Here is a 24792-nt window from a genome sequence, read left to right on the forward strand (position 1 = left end):
AGCTAAGTTGCAGAGAAAGGCAGTTTTATTCTTCATTACAATATTTGCCAGCTTGTTCTAAAGTATTCCTGCTTGTCCACCTTGCATGACCCTGATTTTGCAGCATCGAGTGGTAATTCTGCGCTCGCTAGCATGCAAAGAGCGGCACCGTCTCTGTGTACATATTCAAGCATGGCAACTAAATCATATGTAGGGTGAGAATTAACTCTTTGATTACCAGCAGCATGTGATAACCATTGGCACCATCAAGCACCTACACAAAATCTATTTCAGCACTAAACACTGGGCACCCCTGATCTAATCATGCCCATGTAATTTTCTTTAATGTTTATAATATATATATATATATATGATATTCACAGTAACTGGAAACCTCTTATGCTTGCTCAGTAGATGTAGTTCTGCTTATGTGTAACTGAATACTTAGAAGATATGACAGTTAGAGTCAGAGGCACACATTGCTAACCGAAAGCAAACTTTGCTTGTAATAGTGATTGCAACTCCTCCTAGGGGTGGTGTTCTATTTGAATACATGTCCTCTCTTTCTCTCTCCTCCTCCTCCTCCTCCACTCTACCCCATCCACTCTTTTTTTTTCTTTTCATCTCCTGCCCTGTGTCCCACCTCCTGGTTTTACTATCAGCTTTCAGAGCTTCCATTTACACACTGGCGGGGGGGGAGGGAAGAAAACAAAATAATAGAAAAGGATACAAAAGACAAAACAATAAGAAACAATAGGGGGGAAAAACAAAAACAAAAGAAGACCCGGCCTCCTCCAAGTTGCAGCCTGGCATCTCCTTGAAGAAAGAGACAGGAAGGATAGGAATAGACTAGAGAGAAAGGTAAGGCAAGCCTGGATGCAGATCTCTTTCAATGAATGGCTTCAGCGCTACAGATTAATAAACACGAACAGAACAGTTCGAATAGTAAATGCGATGTATTTAAAGGGGAAGTATCACTCCTGCAGGCTGTGCATTACATGGGTGTGATAGATGTCACCCTCACATAGATTTTGATTTAAATATAAAAAAATGAGAGCCCCCCCAGCACCACAGAGGAGGAGACTAATGGATATGTACATTACCCCTTGAAATGCATATTATTTCCACTTTAATAACCCCTTTCTTCCCAGTTTCTATTCTAACCCCCCTCTCTTATTTACATTGCTGGGGGGAGGGGTGATATTTAATGTAATCACACCATAACCATCAAAATACGCATGGCATTTGCAGCGTAATGACTTAAGCCCCTGTTTATTAAGTACATCTATTTACACTTACTTCATATCCTGCTCATCAGCTTTTCACTTATCAGGCCTGCTTATGTTTTGATATGCATTTTATTATTATTTTTGTTTCTAATTAAATCATAGCTATTATATACAGAAAACATTTTCTGCTGCATAATACAGATTGTTATTATTTATTTTGGTCTGCTGTTGTATTTGACTTTTCATTTGCAATGTTTTAAGATCCTCTGCGTCTAAAGCACTTTTTACTGTAAATTTATATTATTATTCTTTCTTTTATTTTTTATGCTTGATCTCTTTCCTCTTTCCTTTTCTTTCCATCATCTATTCCCGCTTTTTCCTCTCAAGCACTCGAGTGCACAAAGCTAAATAAAGCAAATAAAACCGGTGTATTTTCTCTGGGACAAATCGCCTTTATTTTTTATTTATTTATGTTATTATTATTATTTTTATCGAGTATATCTGTGTGTCTATTCTCTCTTGGCTTTATACCCCCGGGGGGATTTATCACCAGCCCCTGTGTGCACCCCCTAGAGTGTTCCAATATATAAATATATACAATATTTTAGGTTATCACAATTATGTTTTTTCCACACTTTATTATTATTATTATTGTGCTTATTGTTTATAAACGGAGGGGTAATGCAGTGTGCAGCAGGCACTTTCGGTTGGGAGAAAGGTTTGAAGCGATGAGGATTTCTTTTAATATTTCAACGGGTAATCCGGATTTGAGGCTTTATTGGCTGTGGTTCTGCAGCTAGGCCTCTTAAAGAGGCAGGCACCTTGTGTATTACAAACCTTTAGAAGCAATTATACACGCAGGTTTTATAGGCCTTCATTACAATTTTCCATTACATGGCTTCCCCTGAGTTGGTTACACGCCCAAAAAGGCTGTGGGCAAAACCCTGACATATCGGTGCAAATACCTTTTCTAGTATTGCGTTTTTTAATGTTTAATTCATTAGATTGTAAGCTTGCGGGCAGGGCGCTCTCCACCTAATGTATCGGTTTGTTTTAGTCAGTCAATTATAGTTTTGTCAAACCCTGAGCGTATGGAATGTAGGAAGTGCTGCGTACATTGTCAACACTATATAAATTAAATTATAATAATTAGATACCATTTATTTATATATATCTCCAGCAGATACTGTAGCGCTGTTCTAAAGGGGGACGGTGAAAATATTTACCAGTTTAGACAATTTAAAATTGAAAACATTAGCATTCATTAAAACATAACAATACAGGAGAAGAGGGCCCTGGCCCTTGTGACCTTTCAATCTATTATTCGTGTAAGCATGTTATAACTACATTAATCCTGTTTAATAATAAATTGTGCTTCAACAATGAGGTGTTTCAATATTATTATTATTATATTTTGTTTACATAGAACCAGCACATTACACAGCGCTTCTTACCATACATTTAGTCAGGGTATGTGACAATACTAGGATTGACAGATTGAGGTAAACCGAAACATCAGGTAGGGAGAGCCCTGCTCGCAATCTAGAGCATATATTTTATATGACTACGCTATATATATATATATATATATATATATATATATATATATATATATATGGTACATATTAAAATGCAAGCATGTTTATATAACTCATACAACCTTAACAAGAAATATATATACATTTCCGTAATGTGTGTGTGTGTGAACGGAAATTAGAGACGTCGATATCTGATATATTGCCTGCACAAATAAAATACTGTGCTTATCAGCTGAGATGGTACCTATCATGATCCCTCTGTGTGCATTTCCCCCTGTTTCAACATAGTTATTATCGACGCGCTCTCACAAGGAATACTATTCTCGTACATTTTCTAACATAACAAAATCAATCTGCACATAGTGCTAGTGCATCTAGCAAACGTTTAAAGTATATCCTTTTTTATTATTTTAATCATTAAAGGGAAGTCTAGTAGAAAAAAATAAGTCTTTGGGTTTGCAGTATGATGTCGCTTTGAGTGTATGGGATTTGTTTTGTCAATGGACGTCATTGTAGGTAGTCGTAATTTTTGGGTAACTTCTACAGTCGACCTTTATTGGGCTAATAATGGCAGATCTGCAGGAAAATTTTCATTAGTCAGAGGGACTTTCTATTGGTTACCATATGGCAATATGATAATGACATGACTGTGTATTTGTCCAGATAACAGCTTAAAAACCTACAGCAAATCAAAACACTGTATTATGTGAAAACGCAAATTGGTTGAAAAATGACGTATTTTCATAAAAACTTCTCAAAACGAGATCTTTTTTTGTCCCTATACTGTTTCTGACAATTTCACCGCTGCATGAGAATCTAGGATTAGCAGCATTTTTATTTTCTATTGACACTGTCCCTTTAAGAGTAACAGGCATCAAATGGCAGTGACATGTTGGACAGCAGTGTATTAATGCTATTCTTCAGGCTGTCAAAGACAGTCAATTATATGTTTAAAGCAATTTGTACATGTCAAAACAATATGATTTGGTAAGTTATAGATCTGACAATTGAAGGCCGTTGTATATTGGAAGATATCAGCATTGTAGAGAATGCATTTTGTTTTGGTTTTATAAACTCTAATGTAGTTATAATATTAAAATGTTAAATGTATATACGAGGAACACATTTTTTGTGGGGGTTAGAATAATGTGGAAGTATATGATAATACGTCGGGTATTTTATACAGGATATACAGGCCTTGGGGCCCCCAACAGACAATAATTTCAGATATTAATGACACTTTATTTCACAGATTTCATAGCACTATTACTATTATACTTTTCCAGAAAGACTGAGCTACTTGCTGAATTGAGGATTCGGATTAGTCCGTGGACACTAAAATATACAGATTTTATGGAGATTAGGTGTAACCGATGTGCTTCTGAGATGCATTTGGGGGGATTCAGAATTAATAATAATAATAAATGTGAATGGAAAATGTATAAATAAACAAGGTGATTTTTTTTAACCTTGTGTAAAATTAATTTTGAGGCAGATGCCCCTCCCCCTCTATTTTGAGGGGTGTGGCATATAATGCCTATCCTCTTGGTTGGGAAGTGCCACCATTTTGTCTTGTTTTCCTGACACGGTATTTCAGTTGGGATTGTCCTTTCGTGGGGCGCCTTGACATAACAGGTGAACTTATGTGCTTAAAAAATGTTAAAGCTGCCCAGCTGTATATATTCTCCATGAGGATCTCTGTAATGTTATATCAAGGTACTTTGAAAATGACCTGCTTGTTGGGGCCTAACTAAGCCTTAACTACAGCCTTGCTGGTCTCCCTGGTTGAGAAACGACCTTAACCGATACCTGTTACGCCAGGGCTTAAATTAGATTTAATTCAGCACCTACTTTATATTCATTCGCTAAGCACACCCAAAATAGAAAGCATGTGCAGTGCCGTACTCACCTTTGGCACTGCCCTAGGCATAACATAGGGCAGCCTCTCTAACCGGCCCCTACTTGCCCTGTCTATACGTCTGCATTTTAGGGACATGCAGCTCCTGGCAGAAATGAACAACGGACAGTCCTCCATGATGTTAATGGGTCGGTTAGGGAGATCAGCTTAACTGGCCCGTAGAGTAATGGTGCTACAGGGAGTCTGACCGCCCAAGAAGGCAGTTGGTTTCCTGTTATGCGGCAGAGGGGCTGATGTGCATGGACCTGCCGGCCTAGGCCAGAATACACCACTGAGCGTGTGCAACGCTTATGCAATTCTGTTCGGAGATAATAGGAAACTAGTGTAGGGTGCTTATTGTGTGCTGTGACAATGCACAATCATCAGTGAACCATAGAAAAACATTTTAAACTCGTTCTACTTTTAGGTCACTGCGGACCATGACACCATTTCCTTAACTTAGAGTAAAATCATATAAATCTTAAAATAGAAATTTAGTCAACATAGCGTTTAGCATCATTGGTTTATTTATTTACAGACACCTGTAATGTCTGATTTCTCCTGTCTGGGAAAGTAGCTTGATTGAATCAACTTGTTTTATGCCGTGCTAGCTGAGATATTTTGTGGCAGAAACGTATTTTGAATAATTTGAAACGTGTATCTTTGCAAAAAAAGCCGTTCATTGTAAAATGGTGTTCCCCCGGCATGAATCCCCCACCATATTTTTTTGCCCTCCTCCAGCTATTTTTGTGATAGGTCATTTACTTACTGACTGATTGGCTACTTAAGCTGCCAGTCAGTGGCACGAAAGTACTCCCATTTAAATCATTGGGAACACTTTACACATGCGCACTAAATAGACCCTTCAACGCACAATTCAACATGAGTATATCACATGCAGGCATTCACTTGGCTTAATGCATCTCCTTCAGGGCATTTTGCTGGAGGAAATGTCAAAGGCTTTTGGGGGGAATTCTGCTCAATCCCCCTCCATGTAGTTGCCAAACGGGCCACAAAAATGTAAAGAGACCACGCTGGAGTGTCTCTTTAAGATAAGACGTCATAGTCTAAAACTAGAGAGGCTGAGGTGGAATGTAAGGAAGTTTTGCTCACTCAGTTGATGTCTGAGGAATTTTAAACATGCATGAGGCTATCCTGAAAATATATTTTGTATGCACTAACTAGCACGGTGAAATCCCCAACATATGTATTTTACAAGCATTGTTAACACACAAAAAAAGAAGATGGGCATCCATGCTTGTACAGCAATATACTATGAGAGCCTACTAACCCATATTCCCTCCAATATCAACCTCCTTATCCCCACCTTAGACTTTTGCTTACCACAGGGCAGTATAATAAAGACTCGTTATTGGATTAGTCTAATGCTCGTAAAATGTGCCGTTGTCAGAATCATTGGATATAATGATTTTGAAACAGAAAAGAAAAAAGTTTTGAAATTAAGTTCTAGTGATAACAAAATACAATGTGAATACTCTTTAAAGACTGTAAGGGTGGAGTACGGAGAATGGACAGGAAATGGATTGCATAATGCTGGGTCTGCCACAGCCTGCTGCCTACCACGGCTTCCAATAGGCGGGCGTTAAAATAAACAGCACTGATTGATAAAGAGCACAAGGTATATGTTGTTCCAGTAAATAAATTGTACTTATATGAAAAACAGTAATGGTGTCAGGTCCACTTTAAAGATCCTCACAAAGTGGCTTATGTGCAATTAGGTCCACGGGCCTTTTCATTTCCTTCCATATGTGTGTGATTTACAAAGTTGTACACTCATAAACAGAGATTTAAAGGCAAATCATAGCATGTAGATATTTGCCTATTGAACATATTTTTATTATTTTTAATTTTGTTTTTTAAAACATCAAAATAAGTTACACTATAAGAGAACCATAGTAAGTATTCCAGACTCAATAATACATGGTGTGGCCCATGGCAGGACTCATAACTTAGCCTGGAGCTCTAATGCTCTAAGAAGTAATTTAGTTGCCTTGTATGCATGCATATTTTGTACCCCCCAAAAAGAAGACTATCGCAGACATCATGTTCTTACGTGCCAATGGAAGTGTGGATCGTTAAGTGCCCCCAATATTGAAGGTCTTGGTTATTTCAAAAAGAGACTAGAAGGTTGAGGGTAATTATATAATTACATTTATATAATTTTTATTGCATAACTATTATGCAATAAATGTTTCATAAAAAGGTATGTCATGCAATCAAAATAATCTGTGTGTACACATACTTATATATATATATATATGTAATTGTGGAAGCAAAACACACACCCTTTTCTTGCACTGCCATATATCGTTATGTTCATTATGTATGCTGTTCTGTCAAAAGTTAATGATACATTTTTACATTCGTAGAGTAATATGTAGAATCATGCAAGTTTCCAAAAATGTTGTTCTGTTTCTTCTTATTTTGTTCAAAGTAGTTTAACCGTTCGCTCAAGCTATTGTGGAATTTGCTTTGTCTGTGTATTCATTTGGGTCTTAAAGCTTTTCCTTTACCTTGTATGGATTATTATGCATGATAATACTGTTAAGTAAGTAATCAATTATTATTATTAAAATGGGAAAGCCGACCATGTGCTTAAATTTCAGCAAAGGCAAATGTTTCATCAGTAATAGGCACTATACATATGTTAAACAGTCCATAGTCTCCTTAAAGTCTCCATACTCTTGGTTATGGTGTATATATTAATTGAATTACTTATTTAATTTAAGGGTTATTTACTACCGTATGAACTCAATGATTGAGTGATATACAAGCCCTAAAGCAAGCTTGTCTGTCCCATTCACTGAAGTAGAATTACCCCCCTGGGGTATATTTATTTTGGCTGTTTAACTTTCCTCAAGTCAAGCAGTCACGTGTATACGCATGGAGTGCAAAGCGAGTTGGCAGTAGGGAATTTGCTGACTGGTCCAACATGTGCAAATTTGGTGCCATAAATGATCGCTTTAAAACATTTTTTGTAGTATCATATTGTATACTGCCATTCCGCTTTTGAGCTTATCAGCACTACCTTACCCGCAAGATAAGTCTTGCATTGTTTTGTACACATGAAGTCTTATGTACAGAAGCCTCATCTGTGCTGCCTACATGTGTGCATGAAGGGATCGGACATTGGGTTCTAACTGGGACAGCACTCACTGTGACAGTCTCCTCCTAATCTGCAGAGTCAATGTGGCAAGTACTTTTGTTTTTTTGTGGTTATTTTTTTTGGTGTTGGGGTGGAGAGTACTACAATAAGCAATGAAGGGAAACGGGGCCCAGCTTACTGATTACTCTGTGATAAGCAGCAATACGGATCAAAAAGTATTTGAAACATAAATAAAAGTTTTACATTTTATTCAAAAATAATAATGAAATAAAATATTATTATTAAAGACATGACACCATAAGGAGTAGGCCATTCAGTTCCAGGAAAGATCGTTGAGGTCTCCACTAGGAAAAAATTAAACCAAATAATAAATATGAGAAACAAGTTAAAAATGTAACAATGGGTGCCCAAACACCTTGTGCCCCCCACTAGAAATATACATTAAAAACCCTTAGTTATGGTATATATAAAATAAAAAAAATAAAAAAACATATGCCCGCGAGGTATTATTATACCCCATAGATTTCAGTAGAGTGCTTTCTTGCCATTGATTGGCTGCTTCATTAACCATGGAGGAGGGCAGTGGCAGCAACCACTTCTAGGTCTAGTGTTTGTTTTGTGTATTGAATATTCCATAATAAGTACTTAAAGAATTCTTACATATGCATTCTTCTTTAATGGGGATGCCATTAACTGTCACTCTCACCTTAATGTAAAGCTAAAGAAGGGGTGGAAGGAGATAAATTCCAGTTTCCTACCATCGCCATTAGACAGTTTACAAAGGTCTGTTTTAGGATGTATTCACTTGCCAAGAGTTTTTTTCTGTACAGCACTGCAGAATACAATGACACCTGGTACAAATCATAAATAAATAGAAGCATAGGTCACATATTTACCTTATTTGTGTATATTTTTGTAAGGTAAGTTATGTGTTTATCTTTGTAATACGTTCCCTTACTTAAGCAGTACCAAATCAGTAGTTTTCTGTATAAAAACAAGTGTGTGTGTCTTTTCTTTTCCAGCCATTTTAACATTTTATCAAAAGCTGCAGCTTTCAGCTGATTGAAGCAGACACCAGACAAAACCAAGATGTCTGCTCGAGGAGGAAAGAAGAAAACTACCAAGCTGTCCCGCTCAGCACGGGCAGGAGTAATCTTCCCGGTTGGTAGAATGATGCGTTATTTGAGAAGAGGGACCCACAAGTACAGGATAGGCATGGGAGCACCTGTCTACATGGCTGCCGTCATAGAGTACTTAGCAGGTACACTGAAACTATTGCTTGGTAGAGTATAGGATTAAGATCTATATGTAAACCTATGCTTAGAAATGTGGTGGAGTACTGATAGACCACTACCCCCAAATTCTGTGATGATCTTCAAGTAATGATATTTGTAACCTAAGAAACCTGTGTTGTCTACAAGTGTCTGATATGAGCCACATTCAGCATGTCTTCTGAAAACACCCAAAAGCTAATTTTTTCTTAAATTTCATTTGTTGTTTTAAATAAAGTAGATTTAGTAAATGTTATATCTTCTGATATGTGTACCATCCTGATTTACCAATGAGATTCAGATAAGACGTTGTTGGTATTCCTAGGCCCATTGAAAGAACAGTGGTGGCTGATGCATAGCTAAACAGAGGAGGAGGTCACTGAGTTTCTCTTCGAGTTGTTACATATCTGAACACACCTAAAACTTAATGATGTCTTACCTTGGCAGATCTGCACACGGCTTGGTGAATAGTGAATTCAGAGCTATGTACATTGAAGACTCGCTTATCTGCGTAGCTAAAATGTGTCTTCAGAGCATATAAAAATGTAGAAGCTAAAGAGGTTATTATGAAAACAAATCTGATGATTAATTAAACAATTTCATTGTTTTAGAATTGTTAATTAATTAAAATACCAGGATGAAATAGCTTTTAATTTTTGAGTGGCTTTAGAAGTTAGAAGTACGCCGAAAAAATGTACGGCAAACACACTATTTTAATGGCGATTTTCTTTCATAACCTTCAAAATTCATAGTGGTTTTGGGGTTAGATGTAAAGATGCTTACATTTATTTTATGTATTAGATTTAAGGCAACACAAATTAATGTTCTAAGTAATTGCTCTTGCTACCATGTTCATGTTGTCCTGTTGGTATAAATAGATAAATTGGTTTAAATGTTATGCCATGTCATGACGTTTCTGGACTTATTTCAGAAATTTGATTGTTTCAGTCTCACATTAGATCCGCTTACGTACCTTTTATTGACAGAGCACTCTAATAAAAGATTAGGTGTTTTCCTTAAATATATAAAACTCACGGCAGTTCTTTCCTATTGAAAATATCTACTGTCTGGCTGGATTGTAAGAACACTGTGTATGAAGTGAATTAGCAATTTTTTTCTACATACAGAAAAAGTAAGCAGTTAATACAAGCTGGGGGATTACTAGGTTTCTCTTTAATTAAAAAGCACATATATAATATAAATTATTATGTAAAAAATGTGTGAACAAGCAAGTTTTATAAATAAAATTACAAAACTAACACTAAATACGTTGTTGTGTAAAATGTTTTTTTAAAGGTCGACTTAATAATATGTTGGTTTGGTAATAATTACTCGTTTTTCTTTCACAGCTGAAATTTTGGAGCTTGCAGGAAATGCAGCCAGAGACAACAAAAAGGGCAGAATAACCCCAAGACACATCCTCCTAGCAGTTGCCAATGACGAAGAGCTCAATCAGGTACAAATTTGACCTTGCAAACAAGTGGTGCTCTGTTTTGGCTGAGCGGTTCAGTGAAACATTATAATCCCACTAATAAATGAATTCTATAGTTCTGCAACATAAAATTAATAATCTCTGAGTTTTAGGTAGGTTAAAAGATCAGGATGACTCTGCCCTCCATTAAGATAAACTGATTATCCACGTTTGCTGGAATCCAGAAACCACCTCTTGATGGATCTCTATTGAGTTTCAATATTGTGACTTTTTTGAGCATCCAAACAAAAATCCTGATTGCACTCATTCTTTAGATTGTAAGCAGGGTCCTCTTCACCCAATGTATCAGTTTGTCTCATTCCTCTTAACTATATAATCCATATAGTTAAGAGGAATGAGACAAACTGATACATTGGGTGAAGAGGACCCTGCTTACAATCTAAAGAATGAGTGCAATCAGGATTTTTGTAAGAAGCACTGCATACATTGTTGACACTATATACATAAGATAATAGTCAAGGTGCATATAGACACAGGTACTATTTTGTACCATCAGGTCTGATGTATCCTTCTGTAGCCAGCTTCCTTTCACATACCATATAAGTGTTGCAAGTGGCAAACCACAGTGTGTGTGGTTAAACGGAGTTTGTGTCATACAGCAGCTGCCTCTGTGGTCAGTTTATGCAGACTCATGCCATGTATTTAGGGTTATTTCCTTACGGCATATGGACACAAATTCTAGTAATTTCCCCAGATAAGCGAATAATGTTTCTAGCAAAGTTTCCAAAAAAACTGCCCTTTGGGAAATAACATTTTATCTTTCTCACAGCTTAGGAACCATGTGGTAAAGGTTTAGATGTTTTAATGTAGCAGACCACACTGTATTGATCCCAGGTCTGTGTTCCTTGTGAACCATAGCAATATCTATAAACCCAAACATTAAGCTACACGCAATGAAGATATAGGCAAATCACCCCAAATATATGAAAAAGATGCGCAAGTTTTTACAACAAAAATCTAAGATAAATAATGTGTACATATGGCATATATGCTTATATACAGTTTGTCCTTATAGATAATTTGACACCTTGAACACTGAGACTCATTAAGGTTCTGGATGATAGAAAGATGGAGAAACAATTATCCTGATGTTTTTCTCCCCAGTAGCTGAATTTATTTAGTAGTTCAATATCTTAGTACCTTAATGCAAACATATTTTTCACTACTTAAAATATACATTAACTAGCATAAATTGCCAGTTGTGTGCAATAGTTGCTAGTTATATGCACTTCATTGGATCGCTCAAAACCTATGATCTGACAATGTTCAGATGAAGTAGAGTCAGCCGAGAGCAGCTGAACAAAGGAGGACCTCACAGCCAACACTGAATCCAAAGAAGCTGAGCTCTTTTTATCAGCTTCAGCTTTCAACCTTGCCACATCGCTTGTGGTTTTCCGTAGAGTGTTATTGCGTTAGGCCTGGGAGAATTGCAAATTTGGAGCGAAATGTATTATTTTCTGTGCTGAATAGCACATAAATACAGCTTTCCATTATACCATTTTTACCTTTTGTTGAAGGTAATTTTATAGCATTTTTAGAAATAGTTAATTTCAAACAATTATTGAAAAAAACATTTTTCTATTGTTAAAAAATAAAACTCATAGATTTTTAGCGGGTGTCTTATTTTATTAATTTCAGTTACTCAGAGGAGTGACCATCGCGAGTGGTGGGGTTCTTCCAAGAATTCATCCTGAGCTTCTAGCAAAAAAACGAGGTTCTCGTGGTAAGGAAACCATCCTTTCTCAGCCAGTGGAGAAAAAAAAGAAAAAAAGTGGCAAATCAATTGAGAAGGTCCTCGCAAAAAAGCCAAAATCTGGAAAAAATAAAGTCTTGAAAAAGGTGAGCATGTATTAAAGAGAATTTGGCAACAGTTCATCTCACCAGTGCATTATCTTTAATGTGAACCTAGTTCAACACTGTATTTCACGGTCAAGTTACGTAAATAAAATTAAATACCAACACGTGGATGTATAAAATACAGAAACCATCAAAACCACCAGCTGCCCAATGAGTTGTGTATTTATCCTTTTCATGCTTTACTTAGAGCAAGATTGCTCTTGACCAAGTGAGTAGGAATCGCTAAAACATTGTTCGTTAAGTCTGAATAATTTACAAGGAGGACTATGTATATATATTTTTTATTTTTGTCATGTAAATTCCTATGGAGAACATTCACATTTTGGTTCATATATCTTTTTTTTATATTTTATACATTCACATATTGTGTGTGTTGTGACACATTTTGCTGCAGAGTTAATACTGTTACTGTTGGGTGATATTTAACACTATTGTTGGTTTATAAAATATCATAGATATTATTATTAATATTATCATATGTATAAAAAAAAGCAAAATTAACATCACAGCATTAATATTGCCTCTGGTACTTTGACACTTTAACAAACAAAGCAATGTCATTTGACTGGAACTTGAGGTAACATTCTAAAATTAGAGGGTTTTATACATGTAATGTAAGCATATCTCATAATTGAGGGAATGGTGGATGTATAGAATAGAAGGAGACGTGGTAGATGTTAATACAACAGGTATTGTCATAAATATAAGACAGCACAAAAGAAATAATAATGTTGAGGTTTTATCATGCAGTGAAGTGCTGGCTGAGTATTACATATTATTCCTACTAGCTGGTTCTTTAACCAAACTTATGGGTATATAACCAAGCAAAAGGAACAGTAATTTAATAGATGAAACCAGTATACCCTTCATGTGCCAGCTTTTCATTAAAATGCTGTACAAATGACCTTCTCTTCTCTTGAAAGGACAAACAAGCAGATGGAAAAGAAGGCGCATCCAGTTCAACATCAGATGATGGCCCTGGTGATGGGTTCACAATTCTCTCCTCTAAAAGCCTCTTGCTTGGACAAAAGGTAGACATTCTGGACAACATGAACCATGAATAGATTTTCTTTTGTTGCTGCTCTATAAGAAACACTATAATTTTTTTCTTTTTATCTACTGAACACTTGGTATGATTTGATAACTAAATGCCTATTATTACAATACGTTATCTGGAAATTGTTATCAACTTCTACCATAATCACCAAAATTCTAACAGTATTGGAAAAATGGTTGCTCCTCCTCTCATTTCCTATTTTTAAATGTATAGTAACATTGGGTAGTCACAGACGATGGATCAGATGCAGAAACCAAACACATATTTATAGTATCTTTTCGGATTAGCTGGGGCACACAGGAACCTGGAAAATTGTAAGATAAATTAAAAACTGATTGGATTGTTTAAAGAGGTTTAGTCCCCATTTTTCCATTTCACCTGGACACCAGTGCATTGACTGCACATGAGTCTAATTTTCTAACTCCAGTGTGCTGGTTTGTATGCTGTAAGAAGCATTGGAGTGGCTGCTGTGATCTTTAATTAATAAATAACAAAATAATTGTCTACTTTTCAATTCAATGCATACTGTAAACAAACAAATATGCCTCGATAAGAAAATGTATTTGCATACTGTTAAGGCGTCAAAATAATTGTGACTGAGCCAAGCTATAACTAACATTTAGGGGCTTAATGTATTTCTTTTTCATTACCCAGCTGTCCTTGACTCAGAGTGATCTTGCTCACATAGGATCAATGAAAGTTGAAGGAATTATACATCCAACAACTGCTGAAATTGACCTCAAGGAAGACATTGGTAAGCTGTCACAGGCAAATGGCGAAGTAGAATAATTTTCGAACTTGTTTATGTTTATAAGTATCAATAAGCTCCATATACTTTGAGATTCTGTGCAGAGCAGCAGCTTTAGGGGTGCATGGTTAATTTGCTTTGGCAGCTCTATGGTCCAAAGTATAAGCTCAAAATATATGCCAGCAGGATCAGATCTAAGTGAATATACTTCTAAATGCGGCAGACTGTATCCTGTCATCCCTACCATGGTTTTACTTCCATCGCTCTCACATGGTAATTTTAATTCAGCATCATTATGACTTAATGATTAAAGCAATCAACTGTCATTTACCAATTAGATACACTGCAGGGGTGTAGGCATTCCACCAAGTATACATTCTGCAGTAAAATTGACCTCAGAAATTCCAGCATGTTTTCTTATGAAATATGTAAAAAACCGATATTCCTATCATTATGGAGGCAATAACCATGTTGTTTGCATCAAACAGTAATAGCTTAGCAATTGGTATTGATGCTAATGATTATCAGTAACCAGTCAGTGGCTTGTGAATCCCCACTACATTATGTTGCAGCCCAAGTTATTTGACATTCCCACCTGCAGCTGGAACCTACTTTGAAATAAATTACAATCCCATCAGTTGTCAAAAAACTTGATATATATTGTTGTTTAGGAAACGCTCTAGAAAAAGCTGGTGGAAAGGAATTCCTGGAAGCAGTAAAAGAATTGCGCAAAGCTCATGGACCATTGGAACTCACTGGAGGTAATACCCATTTGATTCCTTCTATGTAACCCATGGGTTTCTTGTCTCAGCATTACACGTACAGCTATTAATTTCAATGCATACGTTTGTAGACAGAGTGAAATTTGAACGCAAAGTGCTACATAAGGAGCAGTAAGCACATGTAATGGGTTTTTGCTTTCTCACCTTGTTTGGTTATTACATAACATTTATTTTAACGTGGTTCATGGGGGGGGGAAAATAATCCGTGACAAGCAGCAGCAGTAGCATACTTAAAGGGGGGCGGTCCGTCCCGGGTGCCAGTCATCAGGGGGGTGCATTGTGTGGGGGGGTGCCACATACTCTAGCTACGCCCCTGAGCAGTAGTCATCATAGAAACCAAGACATTTTCTACTGACTGCTCCAAATGTACCTTTTTTTTGAAGAGTTGTCCCAGGTTTTATTCTGTAGTACCAGTTTTCAATCAACTAATACTATACATGTTCTTTAGCTGCCCTCAGTCAAGCCAATGGACTAGCAGCCAAGTTTGTCATCCACTGCCACATCCCACAGTGGGGATCGGACAAATGTGAAGAGCAGCTGGAGAAGACCATCAAGAACTGTTTATCTATTGCCGAGGACAAGAAACTGAAGTCTGTAGCATTTCCATCTTTCCCTAGTGGCAGGTATGTGAGCCACTGATCATTCACATTCACTTCTGAAAATACTATAAAAAAAAAAAAAAAAAAAAACCATATAGCAATGATAGACTAGTTTTTATTCAAACTAACATTTATAGGGATTGAACCCAACTAGAAATGAATTGCAAAATCAGAGGCCAATGGACAAAATACACAGGGCAGAACACTCTTGAGTAAGCGTTATACAATGAATATCATTTATGTGCTCTAGTTCTGAGTCTTCTGTTAAAACTACAGTTTAAGTAGGTGTAGTGCACTATACAACCCCATACGTTCAGCAGAACATACAAGAAGGGGTCATAAAGTTTGTAATTACGAGGTCATTTCCCTTATTTGTATCAATGGTCTACAAATATAAGAAATGTGTGTATTGCAATGCTATGCCGTGTACAGTGCCTGGTAAATGTATTCACCTCTTTGGCATTTGTTCTATTTTGTTGCGTTACAACCTGAAATTGAAATTGATTTGTTTGGGGTTTGTATCATTTGATTTACACAACATGCCTACCACTTTGAAGATGTTAAATATTTTTTATTGTGAAATAAGACCAAAAAAACCCCCCAGAAAACTTGAGGGTGCATAACTATTCACCCCCAAAGTCAATCTTTTGTAGAGCCACATTTTGTAGCAGTTACAGCTGCAAGTCTCTATAAGCTTGGCACATCTAGCTACTGATATTTTTGCCCATTCTTCAAGGCGAAACTGCTTGAGCTCCTTCAAGTTGAAGGGGCTATGCTCAATTGGATTGAGGTCTGGGCTTTGACTAGGCCATTCCAAGACATTAGCATTATGCTTAGGGTTATTGTTGGAAGGTAAAGCCCAATCCCAGTTTCAAATCTTTGGAAGACTGAAATAGAACTCCTTTAAGAATTTCCTTGTATTTATCGCCATCAATAATTCCTTAAATCCTGATCAGTTTCCCAGTCCCTGTCAATGAAAAACATCATCCCCACAACATTATGCTGCTGCCACCACCATGCCTCACTGTGTGGAGGAGTTCTCGGGGTGATGAGAGGTGTTGAGTTTGTGTCTGGCATAGTGTTTTCCTTGATGTTTTCAATCATGTGAGTACCTTCTTCCATATGTTTGGGGAGTCTCCTACGTGCCTTTTAGCAAATAGCACAACTTTTCCATTTTTTATTTTTATGTTTTATATATATATATATATATATATATATATGTATATGTATATATTTTTTTAGTTATTTTCTTCATTTTACTTTACCAATTTGGACTATTTCGTGAATGTCTATTACATAAAATCCAAATAAAAATCCATTTTAATTCCAGGTTGTAATGCAACAAAATAGGAAAATGCCTAGGTGGATGAATACTTTTGCAGGGCAATGTGCAAAGTACAGTTTGCTACAAAGATCTCACAGTTTGGATTTTACTTATTACATTGTTATAACTGTTTCTGTACATGACATCAGAATACAACTCTAATACTAGAGCATAAAACGTTGTGTGGGGATTATGCAGTAAACACTGGGTTTATTCTATGGTTACATGCATTTGTGACTGGAATGTACGTGAAGAAATGGCCTGTGATTGTAACCGCATCTCTTATGTCAATATGCAGAAACGGGTTCCCCAAGCAGACAGCAGCTCAAGTCATTCTGAGAGCCATCTCGAGCCATTTTGGTTCCTCCAGCTCTTCCACCGTGAAGAACATTTACTTCTTGCTATTTGACAGTGAAAGCATTGGCATCTATGTGCAAGAAATGGCAAAGCTTGATACAAAGTAAAAAGACATAACAGTGGCTTCACAGACCAGAAGAGTTAAATACCTGGGAGGATTAAAAGACCTAAAGCTGATGTTTTAATGTATTGAAATAAGAAGCTGTGAACCTTGTTTGAAGTTTGTGATTTGAGGACAGCATTTGAATTTATTTTTTTCTATGGGTGAGGAGGTATGTTTGCCTAAATGATCCTCGTTGTGAATTCCTTCTCTTTCTGTAACAAGCCAGCAACCCCTTTGCATTTTTATAGAAGTTGAAACAAAGAAATATATCCCTCTGTTGTTGTCACTAATGTCTTTTTTCAAGGATGCTGTTCCCATCGATCTCTTACTTTCTCTCTGTCATTATTTTAGACTTCGTGTTAAAAAAAGACATACTTGTTTTAGATTTGTAGTATTGGATTTTACAAGAGAAATAAGACCATGGGATTATTTAAAAAAAAGTTAAGCAAAAGTTTTGTGTCTTTTATTCATCACATTACATATATATTCTTGTACATACACACAAAATACAAGCAAAATACCGTATTGTTAATTTGGAAATGAGATGTCAACAACTCCTAACATGACATTCCATATAGTGATCTTTTGTAAATCATTAGATTGAGTGTACATATTAAAAACAATGTGGGATGACGAATACTACAAAGACAATCCACATGCAGTATGACACATGAGCTCCTTTGCAGCCCAAGCAGTTCACAATTATTACAAAATATGACATTGCATTGTAACGCACAAGCCATACATCAATCACAAAGATCTTAGTAGATTCTATGCTCCATGGTTCCATAGCAGCTTGTTGGGCAGGAGTCTTTGCCCCCACATCATCAGCCTCTGTCCACCTAAATACATAACGGTCTGCGTTTCATTGAGAAATACTTTCTGCCAATACCTTGTCTCTAATCAGTTGTGCACTGCTGATTTATATCTTTATTACAAAACATGGATTCATAGTACATAGTAGCAAGCACAGTCTGAGACATTTGCCACTTGTAACGTAAACAAGGTTTGTTCATAACAAGCGATGCAAACATGTGGCAGATGAAGTTATGCAAGTTTTATTTCAGTGTTCTTACAAAATAATTACATTTGGATCCTGTGAATAAAAGTTCAGGTTGCATTTGTTTTAGATTAGTTTTTGGAGGTATTTATAGGCATACACATTAAACTTTAAATCACATTTCCAATTTTGTTTCCTTACTTAATGAGGCATTTTCTGACCCATTTCTTTCCAGCTTTTTGAAACAAATATGTCCTTGCTTTTAGCTTTTGTCACAATAAAACGACCTACGTAACAGCCATTGATCTGACCAACGCCGTCATCTCTACCCATTGACAAGAGCATAGACAGTGAACCTGAAGAAAGATAAAAAAAAAAAAGATGGTACTAATGTATATATACACATACGCGTGCGCGCACACACCCTTATCAGCTAGTCAAATCTAATTGAAATTGCATTTGCCATTAAAAGTTCTCAATAGTTGCTAATCTATGTGGTTGAGCAGGGCCTGTCACCAGTTTTAGTCAGGCCTTCACTACAAGCTCTTGTATGGGGGGGCATTTCCCTTATTAGCTTTAGCTTTTTGGGGCTGCCAATATGCTGCATGTATGAAATTGGTACTCACTTATTTGTGGTTATGTTGTGGAGCAAATAAAAATTTCCCATTTTGCAGAAACATTAAGCTATTGATGCTTATCTCTGGTAATACGTAAGCACTCATTAGCAACAGACCCTAGGTTGATATGGGTCCTAAGGACCCCCATTTCATAATATTTATATTTTGTTAAACTTTCTAGTCTCAGCATGCAAGTGAAGTTGAGTTAACTGAACTGACTACTCCACTTCTTAGGGAGTTAGACCCACATGTTCTATGTTGGCATTGTTCACACACACAAAGAACATGCAATATTTAATACCACTATTAGACAAAAGGCTGCAGTGAGACACATGGTAGAATACAATCCGGGAGTTTTCTAAATATATCACAATGTTAATTGTATGCTTTAATTGCAGCTTTATAGAAATATTTAAAAATGAAACATTCTAAGACATTCTAATAAGAAACATTCTGAATTAACTGTTCTGTTTCCTTGTCTTGAAGTCGGTTGTGGAAACTCTAGATGCAATTGCGATCATATACAATGTCACTATCATAGACATTAACAAGAGAATAGAACATATTTCGATCTATGCGAAATATTAACTTATTTTCTTTTCTATAAAAAAAATATTAAAACATTTGTATTATAAAAAAAAAAAAAAAAGTAGCTAATGACTAACAGACAAAACACTAAATGTCAGATTTCTGGCCCAAAGTGACAATTCCATGGTTTATAAATTTTGAAAAAAAATAAAAATAAACCTAAAATATTCAGTAAAAAAAAATATATAAACAATGATGTCCCTCATACCTGGTTTCAAAGGTTTAAGAGGCTTATCCTTTAGGCTGTTGAGAATGTTGGTCACAGCAATTTTGGCATGCAAGCCAGCAAGGTATGCCATCTTGGGTCCGTTTAGATTGGCACAGTCACCAACTGCATAAATATTTGGATGTCCATCCACCTGTAGGAATTCATTAACTATAAGGGAACCATCACTGGCAACTTTGTCACCTGAAACAGAAAATAATAGGTCAGAATTCTGTTTAGGGGATATATTCTTAAAGTAATCATAAGCTCTATGTAGGAGGGATCAGGGACAATACTTAAAAGAATATTATGGAAATTATGGGTTAAGTTTTCTTACATTATACATGCGACAACAGACAGAAGTCATAATACTCTTACCTAAAGCAATACTGTAGCAAGAGGAATTGATCTTCAGTCCTGTGCAGCAAATTACTAGGTTAGTGCTGACGACATCTGGATCCTTGTCCAGTTGCAATTCTATGTTCTCGAGAGCTACATTCAAAGTTACCTTATCCAGATTGGTGACTTTCTGTGCTGTTTACAAAAACAGGAAGTGGATTGGGATTTAATTCATTCTGCATAAAAAAGCATACATTAATTTTGGTGTTGTGTTATATAATCTTTGTTACTAGACCTTAGGGTGTGTCCTTCCATAGCTGTCAACTGCTACTATTGGGAACCCTTCATCCTACTTTAAATCCAAGTGTGCTCTTCTAGGGAAGAAGGTAGCAACATTGTACCCGGACACCATTTTAAATGGCAAGGTATGTGGAAGTACGTGGTACAAGATTTTGTAACTCTGGTTAATCATGTATAATATTGTACAATATCAATTTTGAGTACTTTGAAAAACTGAATTTGAGCTACAATAGGAACATATGACTCACATTATCACCTGTGGTGTATTTACCCCAGGTGCTGCATAAGGCCTGACTGAGGACAAAGCCCCCAGCCACCATCCACACTGCAGACATCTTGTTCCGGCACTCCATGTCTTAAGAGCATGCATCGTCTTTACGGTATCCTATAAAGGCTGATGGCTTTGCGTAGTGTTCCTTAGTGTAAATTGGCTGAATGGAAAGATCAGAGATCTCCCTTATAACCGGCCCATTAAGCAAAGGACCAGCAGGAAGCCTAATTAGCTAAATTTTCCAGCAGAGACACTTCTGCTTCCGTATGCCTAGTAATCCCAGGCCAGAATACATGACCGATTATGAACATTTAGCTATGTTCAGTTCTCCTTGACGTTTATGCCGAGGGATTAAGATATAATCAACGACTTGTTCTCTTGCAGTACACACCGTTTGTTATGTTACATTACATATATCAACATGGCACATCTACGTGGTTGACGATAGTTTTTCGATGTGAAAAGATCTCTCCAAGTGACACCACCTTCTTGGAAGTTTAATATTGCTAAAACTTAATAGCTTTATAAAAATAAGATATAAATTTAAATTGTCTGAAGATCTATGTAAGGTGTTGTGATTTACATAAAGAATTATGCAACATCATACCCAATACTAGCTTCACCCCTTTTCTTAATAGGATCTCCTTTACAGATTGCCTGACACTAGGCTGCAGATCTGCATCCGCTAATGCAACCTTGGAATGGATCAAAGTAACCTACATGGGCAAAACAAAGAGTTACGCTTTAAACAAGATGCTGTTAGGTCTACAAAATAATAAAAAACTCAGAGGGAAACATCTCTCCCCCCTCATCTCCAACATGCACAAAAACCAGGGTAAAAGTAGATATTAATTCCAATGTAAATACAGCATGTGTACCTTGAATGGGTCTTTAAATTAGCTGTCAAAAGATGCATGTTGGCTGATTTGGGATAATCAAAGTGGGATTCCTGTATATTATAGTTTTCTCATATTTTTATGTCAATAACAAAATATATCAGATCCTGATCAGGTTTGACATCCCTGGGGCATAAACTACTGACATTGTTCCTCGTGAACAATAAAAATGAACAATGAAGAAAAATTAACTAAAACCAGGGCGTGGGTAGTGAGTGGAGTTTAAATGCACTTGCAGGGTGCACACCCTCATATCCTCATACCCTCTCTGAACTTCTAAATAACATTCCTAGTCTTACTTAAGGATGTCTGTACATCAATAATTTAAACTTTAGGTCATATTAGGTTTACATGCACCTAATGCTTTTTGGTGCTACCTCTGATTTTGTATTTTTTCAATTCTTTTAATTTTACAAAGAAGCAGAAAGTATAACATTACATACATATGTGAATACATTTTAGAATTTTCATTAAGATAGCTTTTATCATGGCCTTTTAAACAATTAAATAATGCAAGCTTGGAGGGCAATTCCAAAGTTGCCAGCGGAAAACAGCACATAATGTGGCATGGATTTCTAAGTTGGTGTAAGAGTACATAAAATCACAGTTAATTACTTTTTTCATCTAAATATTTTGTCCAGGTGACCCATATTTCCTTATAAAGTTGATATTTCCCTTTTGGGAAGAAGAAACCACTTTCCATTTGTTCTGATAATCAATTTTATTTATAACTTCCGGCCAGCTTATTGGATCAGACTTGTTCCAATTTCTTGCTATACCGATGGTCACCGCTATCATGATTTGAGTAAGTAAGGCCTTGTGTCTTTTATTGTAGTTTGATAAATCCATATTGAACAAAAACAGTTGGGGACTTATTTCAGATATATCTGGAAAGAGTTTATTTACAAAAGCTTTCAAATAACTTTTCAAAGCAGTTGAAAGGTCGCCGACAGTTACCATATACCACTGATTTGAGATTAGTTTATAGTGCAGTTCGATCAGTGTGATACAATGTAGGTTCTTTCTAATAAGAGATATACTCTGTTGCCACTACTCTATAGGTAGGCGCTACCTCTGTTTTGTTTTTGGCTTCCATCACAACCAGTGACATGAATCACAGCAGAACATACTAAAATAAAGTAAAGCAGATGAGTTGGTAGCCAGTCTTACCGAGAGTAGGATATAATATTTTAAAAGCATTCAAACAATTTTTTGATAGAAGGGATGGGCATCTGAAATAGTATTTATTAAAATATGTGCTAAATTACAATTCTAATACATTTTTTACCTCTTTTTCTGGATAGTCTGTTTTGATCTCTGCAGCCATCTCAACTCCAGCTGAACCGCCGCCTACTACCACCACACGTTTAGCCTTTTGCATCTTAAAAGCATTCAAACGAAATAATTAGTGCTACAATTTATATCAGTGAGGTGTGCTCATCTGTCTTGCTAATGGCTTTAAAAGTATTCTGATTCATTGTGGCCAATACAGGAGCAGAGGGATAGACTTGGGTCAAAAGTGAGGGTCTTTCCTCAAAAGCAAACCTCCGGTAGAATGTGAGTGCAGGGATAGCAAAGCTAAAGAAAATGTAGCAGCCATAGTCCTGGACTCCAGTGATGCTAAGTCAGCTGATAGGAGTCCAAGGTTTCACTTTATAATATAAACAGATTCCGTAAAAGATAAATATCCACAGATGTACAACATATTCTATGTAAGGATAACTAGGTGGTTATCATTTTATCTCCTGAGACCCTTTGCACCTGCTCCCCGATCTTAAGTTTCAGTTGCCATGGCAATCCAATAGCGAGACATATAATTAGCCAGGTAAGGATTGTAGTAGTATTATTTTCTCATCTACACAGTATAACTTTGTGAGACCTTCCATTCTAAATTCAGGACCCCCACTAATTTGTAGTTATTATTACAGTATGTTCTTATTAACGTGACCCTCTCTAAACTTGGTAAGATTTCACACTGAATACAGGATTTACGTTTAGAACTGACAATGAAATTGTCAGGAAATTGGAAATTAGTAACAGTGGTGGTTTTAAATAAATAAAATAAAAAAGTAAAATATTTCTGAACAAAGGGAACATCCACATCAGTACGTCTGCTTAGTGGTATATTACATCCTAGGTGTGTTGAGTCCCTGAAGCAGAGCCAGTAAAATTGGAGTAGTCCCTAAAGAATTTATGCTGGCTGACACAGTACATTTCAAACCATGCAGAAAATCAATGAGCAACGCATCGGTTTCCAATGATAAAGAATCCAGTCATGTAAAATAATTAAGAGGTATTTTCCCCGAAAATAGATCACTCTAAATTATTATTTATTGATTCATATAGTGCCATCATATTCTTCAAAGCTGTACAAAGGGTAAAATATCAAATTAACCCAAGAAACACATCTCAGTGCTGCATTTCAAGGACACCAGTGCCTTTGCTTACAACCCAGCTAGTGATTTACATTTGCTCGTGTGCATGGATATGGTACGGAAAAATGTTTAAGTACTGAATTCTTACATTCAGTACATATATCGTATTTGCTTAAATATAAGACAAAGTGTTTTTCAGAGCAAATGCTTATATTTGAAGGTCATTTTATAATCTGACCTGAAATAGAGGTCTGACTATAAGACTAAGATCTAGCGCTGCAGGAGACCTGGATCCTCCTCTCTGGCAGCCGGTGCGCAGACAACTTCCGCTGCTGCCCAGCATTTCTGCCGTGGGCTTCTATGACGGAGTGCTGGCATGACATGACCTTCTGGTGCTCCACCATAGAAGCCCTGGAGGAAGTGCCGGGTAGCAGCAAAGGTTGTCTACGCACATCACGCAGACGTTCAACGGCTGCCCCCACTAGGCACCAGGAAGTCTGAAGCACGGGGAGTCTTGGGATGCTTTGGTAAATCTAGCCAGACAGAGTGGCATATCAGGGGGCAGAGTGGCAAGCTAGGGGGCAAATAAAAGGAAATGCATTTTTCTCAATCATGGTTTTTATTAAATATGAAAATATAGTTTACATTTGAATTCATATTTACTAGTAAAACTTTTTTCCTATAGGGTAGTCTTATATTCAGGCTTTTCCTTTCTTTCTAAATAATTATTCACATTTTTAGGCAGTTTTATAATTGAGCAAATACGATACCTTACCCATACAATAATAGACTTTTTGTTTAGAATATCACCACCAGGTGGCAAATGCCAATATATAATTCA

At 36.5% G+C, this 24792-nt stretch overlaps 2 protein-coding genes across 3 annotated transcripts in view; one reads left to right on the forward strand and one right to left on the reverse strand.

Moving 5' to 3' along the window:
• Positions 1 to 560: 560 nt before the first annotated feature.
• Positions 561 to 17811, forward strand: LOC128469450 (core histone macro-H2A.2). Of its 2 annotated transcripts, none has more exons than XM_053451272.1 (9): positions 561 to 840; positions 8793 to 9031; positions 10391 to 10497; positions 12172 to 12372; positions 13314 to 13421; positions 14102 to 14201; positions 14867 to 14956; positions 15426 to 15600; positions 17199 to 17811. In XM_053451272.1, the coding sequence occupies exons 2-9, from the start codon at positions 8860 to 8862 to the stop codon at positions 17362 to 17364; spliced, it is 1119 nt and encodes a 372-aa protein (XP_053307247.1). In that variant the 5' UTR covers positions 561 to 840; positions 8793 to 8859; the 3' UTR covers positions 17365 to 17811. The 2 variants fall into 2 exon arrangements, with proteins under 2 accessions (XP_053307247.1, XP_053307246.1); XM_053451271.1 differs by having other exon boundaries at positions 8816 to 9031.
• Positions 17812 to 24792, reverse strand: part of AIFM2 (apoptosis inducing factor mitochondria associated 2) — a 17510-nt gene continuing 10529 nt past the window's right edge. The window contains exons 5-9 of the mRNA XM_053451270.1: positions 22865 to 22957; positions 21288 to 21396; positions 20149 to 20304; positions 19774 to 19974; positions 17812 to 18716 (exon numbers count right to left, since the gene is read on the reverse strand). Of these exons, the coding sequence (XP_053307245.1) occupies positions 18562 to 18716; positions 19774 to 19974; positions 20149 to 20304; positions 21288 to 21396; positions 22865 to 22957 (714 nt within the window). The 3' untranslated portion in view covers positions 17812 to 18561. The remainder of the gene's footprint in view (positions 18717 to 19773; positions 19975 to 20148; positions 20305 to 21287; positions 21397 to 22864; positions 22958 to 24792) is intronic.

The sequence above is a fragment of the Spea bombifrons genome, chromosome 11, assembly GCF_027358695.1.
Source record: "Spea bombifrons isolate aSpeBom1 chromosome 11, aSpeBom1.2.pri, whole genome shotgun sequence".
In the NCBI taxonomy this organism is placed as follows: Eukaryota; Metazoa; Chordata; class Amphibia; order Anura; family Pelobatidae; genus Spea; species Spea bombifrons.